This window comes from Choristoneura fumiferana, chromosome 21 (assembly GCF_025370935.1).
Source record: "Choristoneura fumiferana chromosome 21, NRCan_CFum_1, whole genome shotgun sequence".
In the NCBI taxonomy this organism is placed as follows: Eukaryota; Metazoa; Arthropoda; class Insecta; order Lepidoptera; family Tortricidae; genus Choristoneura; species Choristoneura fumiferana.
Window position 1 is genome coordinate 11,854,071 of NC_133492.1, and position 9,162 is coordinate 11,863,232.

Genomic DNA, 9,162 nt, shown 5'->3' on the forward strand with positions numbered 1-9,162 from the left:
GCCATCACTTTCCGTCCCTTTCACTCCTAAATGAACGTTTTAAATTTTATGTTTCGTTCAGTTAGCGATCCTTGCTGTGGGAAAAACCTTTATTAACATAAATTAGACAATGACGTGACTTTTTATTACCTTTTCTATGGAATCTATCAGGTCCGTTTCCGTTCTCACGTCGTCGCATTGCCACTCTTACATAACAACCAGAAGGTTCCTCTCGCTCCTTCATCAGACCTGCCGAACAAATCTGCAAATTTTCCGACTTTCGTACCCTTTCAGGCTTCGAGCTCAACTCGCCTTTTTCGCCATCCTTTTGCTCCATCTTTCTATCGATCCTCGACGCTTTCCCAATTGACTTCGACTTCTCCAACTTTCCTTCACTCGAACCTAAAGCAAAAGTATTTAAAGCACGGAACCCTAACAATTTTTTTACTGATCGCACTTTACTTTCCACGGTCAAGGAGTTAATTTGCTCGCACTCAACCTCTTTCATGGCAACTTGATTTGCACAAACCTTTTCAGTCAATAATGAAAAGTCGTTCGTGTCATTAAATTTTCGAATAAAATTGACACGGAATTTTTTATTTCAGAGTCAAAGTATGAGTACTAAAATCAATCATTGCATTATTTGCAGTCAAAAAAATCTTGCCCTAGATGCAAAAATTTGTGCCATCATTTATCACTAACAGTCTAATTCTACAATAATAATTATCTATCAAAATATAAGTATTTACAATTCCTATAGGCTGAATCATGGAGCCTCCTGCTACGCGCAAAGGATCACTGAGCTTGTGCTCATATTTTAAATTAATTTCCTCTGCCAAGGAAACGGATATTAGTGACACATTGGCACCACTATCTACGAGGGCCTTGCAAATCCTGCCATTGAGCTCTACGGGCACAAACGTGTTCAGACTATCTTTCTCAATAGTACAAACGTCGGGAAAATCACCAGAAAAAATCGTATTGATTTGGAAACCATCAGTATTTCCTTGATCTCCTTGATGCTGCTGCGGCACCGGCTGTAGCTGCCGCGGCCTCAAATTATACCTTCCATATGGCATACGTGATGTACCCTGGTGTATTTCTTGCGGAAATACCATTGTTGGCGGCGTTTGGGACGTGTCATACTCCGAACGCGGCGTGAATCGAAGAGGTGGAGCATCTCCTTGCTCCCACGAGTGTTGATAATCTTTTGTAATATTAATCGGCAGTTCTACTTTATGTGTTTTCATGCGTAATTCTGTATTAAATACATCACACAATTGCAGAATCGTTTTTCTTAGCTCCTCCTTTGACGCGAACAATCTAGACGCTAAATGTAATTGCCATTGCGAATTAATAGACTTAATAAAATGCTTGATAAATCTGCCGTCTTCAGTGATTCCGGCTTTTAAAGCTAACCTTTCGAGCTCATAATAAAATGATAATAGCGGTTCCTTCGGTTCTTGCTTTCTATAATAAAAAGACTGTGCATAGTCTTCTTGCGACGGGAATTGTTCTACTAATCCTTTCTTTATCAAATCATACGACTCCAACGTCGTGAAATTGGCCTTGTACCAGGACAACGCAGGCCCTTCTAAGTAGAGTGCGATCGCTACTCGCTTCTGATCTGCGGACCAATTCTTTATGATCGCAATAGTTTCAAACTGGTGGATAAAATCGTCCACATCCGAATATCCTGCGAATTTTTCCGCCATCTTCTTTCTTCTCCGTAATAAAATTTATCTGCCCGCAAATTCTATTAAACACTGGGATAGAGGAAAAAAATAAAATAACTCACAGTTGCTTCCTCAAAAATCGATACATTTACCAAATTGCTTCACTTTTCATGCGCTTTTTTATCATCAAAGCTCGTCTTTTCTTAACAATCGTCCATAGACCGCTGGAATCGCTGCGGTACTCCGTCGTCCTCTGAAGCGATAGCTAAACATAAAAGTACACCGACCGCGCCTAACTCCACCACTTGTGGGGACTGTAACTAGGTAAGAGCTTAGGTACTGGGGATCAACGCGCGTGACTTTAAACTTAGTTCAAAATAAACAACTTCTTCAATCATTTGGATTTATTTCAGAGCTTAAAAATACATTTACATAGCATAGCACCAGCCGCTTAGGCTATCGGGAGCAATCTGCGCTCCGGCATGTAATATCCGCTGTCAATCTAACCTGCCAAGTGGTCAGTTTTACCACCTGCCACGGTAACAGCCTAGTTCCTACAGTACATAGGTAAATAGCAGTATTTTGGTGATCATAGGTAGGTAGAGTCATTTTACAAAGTTACTTATTAATAGCACTTGATAAGCTAGTTCTTAGAATATGTAAATATTTGAATATCGAAAATTAAAATGCCTACGGTTAAAATGTCGATGCTCAAAATATCGAAAATTAAAATATTGATTGTATCACAATATCATAAGTTGTTATACCTATGGTTAAAATTTCTAAGATTGAAATGTCAATTGATTAAAATATCGAATGAGTAAAAATGTCGATAACCATATACCTAAGTTATAAATGTCAACATATGAATGTCGAAAATTAAAATATCGTAAATACAAATCTGCTTTACCTATTTACTGCTCCTTTCTCTTAATAACATTTACCTATTTTATTTGACATAATCTAATAATTTTTAACACTCGCCGGCCGGTGCGTTGTTGTGGTCACAGTTCTAACCTAATCGAACCAAATACATTTGGTAATTCGTCATTTTACCGAAATGCCTATAAGATTAGGTTAGTATTGCGTCAAGGCGCGAAGCGCCTCTACTGGGCGGAATAGGAGCTTTGCGAAGCGGAGCTCCGTCGACCCTATCACGTGATAGTTCACACATAGGATATTCGATATTCTGTACTTCGATACTTTGAACTTTGCGAGAGGTAAGTGCCAGCCCTGGGGTCGCCCGAGGCCAAAGCCAGACGAGTAGATAAGTCGTTGATAATTTTTTTTGTGTCTTCCGACCATGGTCCCATTGTCTCGAAAGCAAGCGCCGCAAACTCATGATAGCTTGTAAAAGCCGAGTATTTGCGGCACTTGTTTATCTGAGCCTTAGGAATACGATTAACAGTTCAGAGAGGTAATGCTGCCAGTGTCTTGGGGTCAATGCCTCACGCAGAAAATTTGGATGACGTTTTTATTTTGTAACATAGTTTAGTTTATATATAGTTTTAGTTTTGGATCTATGAACTTCGATATTTATATCTTTCGATGTCAATTTTGTAGATAATTAGATTTTCGATATATTGGAGTAGGTTATCTTATTTGAGACCGTTTCGCGATTTCGCAAATACTGTCATTAATATTTATTTTATACTTGTTTTATTTTGTGTACTTATGTAATTTGCGAATTAGCGAATAAACGTTTCTATTCTATTCTATTCTATTCATATTCGACAATATAAACTTTCGTTATTTTAATTTTCGATATTTCTATGCAGTTGAAATTTTAATTTTCGATATTTTGAACATCGACATTTTAACCGTAGTTATTTTAATTTTCGATATTCAAATATGTAACCTCTTAGATTACAATCATAAAAAAAGTTGATATTTTTCTTGGCGAAGATTTACGTACTGCCACAGACGTCATCGTAAAATGACTCTACCAAAGGTCAAAGCAATTAGGTACTTTCTGTTATTTGTTTGTCAGAATTATTTTATAGCCTGTCCGGCCATGATTTAATAAACCGATTGGTACAAGAGCCCTAAAGCCCTGCCATCTATTGGTGGTAGGCGAGTAGGTAGGTACAGTCAACGTCATAAATAAGTGATCACTTAGATACTTATGATGTTGACTGTACCAAAACAGTTACAAGTGTTACAATTTCATATAATTGTCATTTTCTGTATAAGAAAGATAACAATTACGTCGAATCACAGCGCTTGTGAGTTTTGTGATAGTTACAAGGGCCGATCTGCGCTCCTTAATTCAACTAAAATATATATTAAAACTCTATCTTATAGATACCATTACTTTAACCATATATTGATAGTTTAAAAAATCAAAATATAATATTTCAAAAAAAAACGCAACTAAATTATATAAATAGAAAATAAATCAGCAGCAAAAAGAGAAGTCCTTACAAAAACTTTATTTCCTACGCCTCTACGCTACGTCGTAGCATCATTACCGCCTACGAATAGCCAAATATTTTACGTCACTTCGTTTGTATGAAACTGCTTTCTTCGCAGACAAAGCTCAAACCGTGGAGACAGTAAACAAAATGGCGTATTTAAATGGGCGGGAACCGCATTGTCACGCTCTACGTTCCATCGATCATCGATATCGTTGTCGTTGTCTCGCTTGCACCCGCGCGTTACGTATAGCTGTATCTCTATTTTCACGTAGCGTCCTGAATTGTTGCAAGGTCTTTCATCAAATCAGCGCTGAACAAATTACAACTCAACCTGCTTGAAAATAGAGTAGACATTAGTTTGATGTTTTTAAAAGCGAAATGGTATCGTGACCGCCTCATAAAGACATGTGGAACTGTTGCACATGGTTTTGTCTCTGTCTCTCGTATGGGGAGAGGGCTATTTTTGTATCGGCGTCTTGCTCTGCCTCGCTTCCTGAGAAGTAATGTGTTGTTGTGTGTTGTGATATCTCTAAAATAACAGGGAAGCACTCGCTACGAAGTTGTCATTTGTAACGGTTTTGCGATGTAGCGACAGCAAAAAGAGTGAGATATAAAATAGCGGAATTATTAGCGAACTTTTAGCAAATATTTTCTACTGCATGTTTGAAGTGGAAATACGAGTACGCTATAGTATGTGTATTATTTTAGACTTTGGACTGACAATTTCACTTAGGGTTATTTTAGGGAATTAAATTTTGAAACATGCAAAAACCGGTAAATTAATCTGAACTTATTTATATTTCATTAAATCATTAAAATGTTAATGATTTTAAATATAAGATTTTTTAAATGACACCTACGGCTAGATTTACCTACACGTTAATTATGGCACTCATCTACAAAACCAGAAATAATAACAAGCGTAGTTGTCGTTTAAAATAAAAAAAAATAAGTTAACAAAATGCAACCAATAATAAAACATTGATACGTTTGCAAAAATCATAGACTAAGCATTTGTTAAAAAAATAAAAACGCTCTACATCTGGTATTGTTAGAAAGAACAATTGAAAAACGTTTTTAATTTTTTACAGAATACAGACTCAAAACTAACCTTGCTCACAAACCCCTTTACAGTCATAAATCAAATCCCACACCCCTAATCTGCGATCCGTACGCGCGGCCTCAAGCCATTCCCCGCAAGAGTGGGGCGTCGCTAAACAAAAACACGTAACAGGAGGCGCGGCGATTGGCCGCGGCGCGACTCCGGCGTCACTCCGCCACGCGCGCTCCCGCAGGCAACATGTGCAGCGGAGCCGAGGGCAACCCCTGGCCTCTGAAAGACGCGCCCGCCGTAACCGCCGCAGCCATCGACCACTATAGACTACAACTGTACAACTACGCCGTCGCCGAACGCCTGAGACTATACCCACCGGCACCATGCTATTCCCCGTACGCGCCGCGCCTCGCTCTCTCCATGTCGCTGCTCCAACAACGCGCGCTCCAACCAGAAGAACCGAAGCCCCAACACAGCTACATCGGCCTCATCGCCATGGCGATCCTCAGCCATCCAGACCACAAGCTCGTTCTGTCAGACATCTACCAGCACATACTTGACAACTATCCGTATTTCCGCTCGCGAGGACCCGGATGGCGGAATTCAATCCGACACAATTTGTCGTTAAACGATTGTTTTATAAAAGCGGGGCGATCCGCGAACGGGAAAGGACACTATTGGGCGATACATCCGGCTAACGTGGAAGACTTTCGCAAAGGTGATTTTCGGAGGCGCAAAGCTCAGAGGAAAGTGAGGAAGCACATGGGTTTGGCGGTGGATGACGACGGGGAGGACTCGCCGTCGCCACCGCCGCAATCGCCACCGCCGACGGCGCTGGCGCTGCCGTTCTGGGGCACGGCGCGGCTGCCGGGCGGCGGGCAGGCGAGGAAGAGACAGTTTGATGTCGCGTCGCTTTTAGCGCCGGATGATGCTCCGGTGAAGAGAACTCGGCGTGATAGCAGTGGGGAAGAAGAGCCAGAAGAAGATATAGATGTGGTGGCAAGTGACCAGGAGGAGCCGGCGCCGGCGCCGTACCCCCTGCTGGGAGGTTGGTGGCCGGCGCTGGAGCCCGCGTTGCTCCAGCAGCTGCGACGACACGCCGCTTCGCCGCCGCCCAGCCCCGTCGACCCCCAACGTCCGCCAGACACCTAGACCTGTACAAACTGTGAATATCTATTTCGTGTTAGTTATCGGCTGACTTAATCTGAGTGACTAAAAAGTCGAGTTAAAAAGTGATGGAACAAAATCTTGTTTTAACTTGGCTTTTACTTCGCTTACGTATAGAATAGAGGCTGAAGGATATTTAAATGTTGCCTAGTGGAATACTCATGTTGATAAGCTGTCCAGTTTTAATTCTGTCCTAGAATCTAACCTTACCTACCAATTTTATCTCTAACAAAGTCTTCTCAAGTTTCGTGGCCGTGCGCGTTGAACTCTCTCACGCAACGGCGCCTGTGTTATTGTGCTATTTTAATTTTTCTTTCCGTTTCCGTATCTATATCCAGTTTAGATATAAATGTAAATTATTGTATATTAATTCGAATAATTCTTATAATGATTATGTATTTAGAAAAAGTGATCGTACGTAGTATTCTCTAATAATAAAGTCTGAAAACGACCAAGTGGCTGTAGATATAGTTTTCTTAGAGCTGTGTGTAAATAGGTAATATAAAAACTAAGGGTATCTAAATACAAGCTGATACCAACAATGATACGTGAACATACTGTTGTCTATTTAGTAAATCAATAACGTTATCAATCAATAAATAATAAAAATAATTAAAATTACATGACTATACAAATCTCTGAATAAATAGAAAGTTTAACTGAAATTATGTTTTATTTCCTAAATAATATATTATGATAATGTCCAAACGTGCCCATCCGCAGAGTTTTTGCTGAATTCCGTGACTTTTTTACTTCATAATTATCGATAATAACTAAATATTAGCAAAATCCTGATGCGTTTTCAGTTAAAAGAGGTCCATTTTTAAAACCACTTCTGTGAAAACACCTACTGTTCGAAAGTGGTAAAAACCGTCTTGAATTTGAAATAAAAGTAGAGTGCCCAACAGAAAATTGCAGCTGTAATTAATTACCAAAAGTCAGAAATATTACTCAAGCTGCAGTTTTGCAGCAATAGGCTAGAGCCGGGATAGATGTCACACTTTTTAAAATTACCTACTTTATAAATTATATGTCTCGATCAGTGAGCTTAATTGTAGCACCAGAACCACTTTGAAACAATAATACAAATCCCTTTTGTTTGTTATCCCGCAGAGATTTAGAAAAATCCCTCGATCAGTACAAAAAATAAAATATTTTAATTTAAAGGCTGTATTATTTTATTATTAAAAGCTGTTTATTTCAATAAAAAAAACACACGTACATTTCATTAATTAACTACTAATCCTTAATTAATAGGATTGTTGCAGTCAATGTTTATAATTTTACTTGATTATTTGGAATGAATGGATATACTTATACAATTTTTATTTTAGGAGGTAGGTTTAACCATCGCACAAAGATATGCTTAATCTTGTTGTGTTTGCTATTCACAATTTCTTGCACAGTTTCAAATTTAAATTTATTTAGTATGAGAGGCAGAGTGGACGTCCACACTCTCTGGCCATAAACATTATGGCATCTCGGTATAACATAGTTTGGCAAGTTAGATAGATTTCGCAAGTTCTTTGGTCTATTCTTCCTATTTAACTGGTAGTTTATATTGGTTCTTTATCTACAAATAAAAAAACACTGTAGATATTTGATATCTACAGAGTATTATAAAGTGACTTTCCGGACCTCTATAATCTATTCTTGTAATTACTTATCCCGTAAAAATTGCTGAATCAATTAGTTTTAATCCTTACCCCGGCCTGGTTCAAGTTTAATGAAGAAGGTTATGCGCTTATAAGCTTACGGTTATAAGCTAATTGATAATTGTAATTAATTAATAATTGTTTTTAATAGTTTTTTCAACCTATTTGGATTAATGCCCTGGCTGTAGGTAAGCGCCTTTGTGTTGTAAGTTATTAAACGAAGCTTTTTGTATTATGCTGTGGAAGAAATGCCCTCCGTTAAAAAACAGTTGTAAATTTTTGTAAAAGCTTTTTTTATTTTATTTTTACTCACAAATGTGATGAAAATCCTGAAAATCATTGTATGTCGCACGTATGGTACGGGCTGTACCTACATACAATGAAACATATTGACTCCTTCGACTTCGGGCTTCTTATAGACTCTCGTTTGTTATTCCTTACTTACCTACTACACTTAAGACACAATATAGGTACCTATTGTGTTTGTTATTCAATTACGTACAAACTGCTGAACAAATTTGTATGAAATTTGGCACACAGTTTATAACCTGGATAACCACTGAGATGATCGATCATTTAAAAATGCAGTAGCTGTTCCTCGAGACTTCGTCTGCGAAGAATTTGTTTATCGCTATCTCGCATAAACTAAGCAATTTTCCAGGATAAAAACTATCCTGTAACCTTCCCCGGGACTTAAACAATCTTTATACCAAATTTAATCTAAATCAGTTCAGACGAGGTACAAAAGCAATCAGCTATTTTAAATTAACTAGATATTATACCTACGGACACAGACGGCTTCAGCGCCGGTGAGGAATGAGATACAAAATTAAAAATTTGGGATTACAAATTTCGTTTACCTCTATGATAGCCAAGCAAGCTATAGTGCCAAATTTAAAGTCTATAGTGCCAGTGGTTATGGTTGTCCAGTGATACTCAGTCAGTCATTAGACATCACAGGTCTAGTACAGTCGAGTTCATAAAATTGTGAGCAAAAATTTGATCAAAAATATCTGAACACGCTTCTACGCATTTAACAATAGAGTCGTGTTCAGATATTTTTGATCAAATTTATGCTCACAAGTTTATGGTCTCGACTGTACCTAATTAATTCTTTACGGATGGGATTTATAAGGATCCGTGCATAAATTTGACGGATCAAACATCAATAGGTAAATCAATTGAGTTTTTTACATCTGACGATCAATATGGTA

General features: G+C 38.3%; 1 protein-coding gene across 1 annotated transcript; it reads left to right on the plus strand.

Annotated features, from left to right (window-relative positions):
- The first annotated feature begins 5,349 nt into the window (after window positions 1-5,349).
- Window positions 5,350-6,946, plus strand: fd102C (forkhead domain 102C). Its single transcript, XM_074103953.1, has one exon. It carries the CDS (start codon window positions 5,373-5,375, stop codon window positions 6,276-6,278), a length of 906 nt encoding a protein of 301 aa, XP_073960054.1. The 5' UTR covers window positions 5,350-5,372; the 3' UTR covers window positions 6,279-6,946.
- Window positions 6,947-9,162: the final 2,216 nt, after the last annotated feature.

What these genes read in the sequence shown, in the direction of transcription:
- fd102C (XM_074103953.1), top strand. Translation starts at nt 5,373, where the DNA reads ATGTGCAGCGGAGCCGAGGGCAACCCCTGGCCTCTGAAAGACGCGCCC.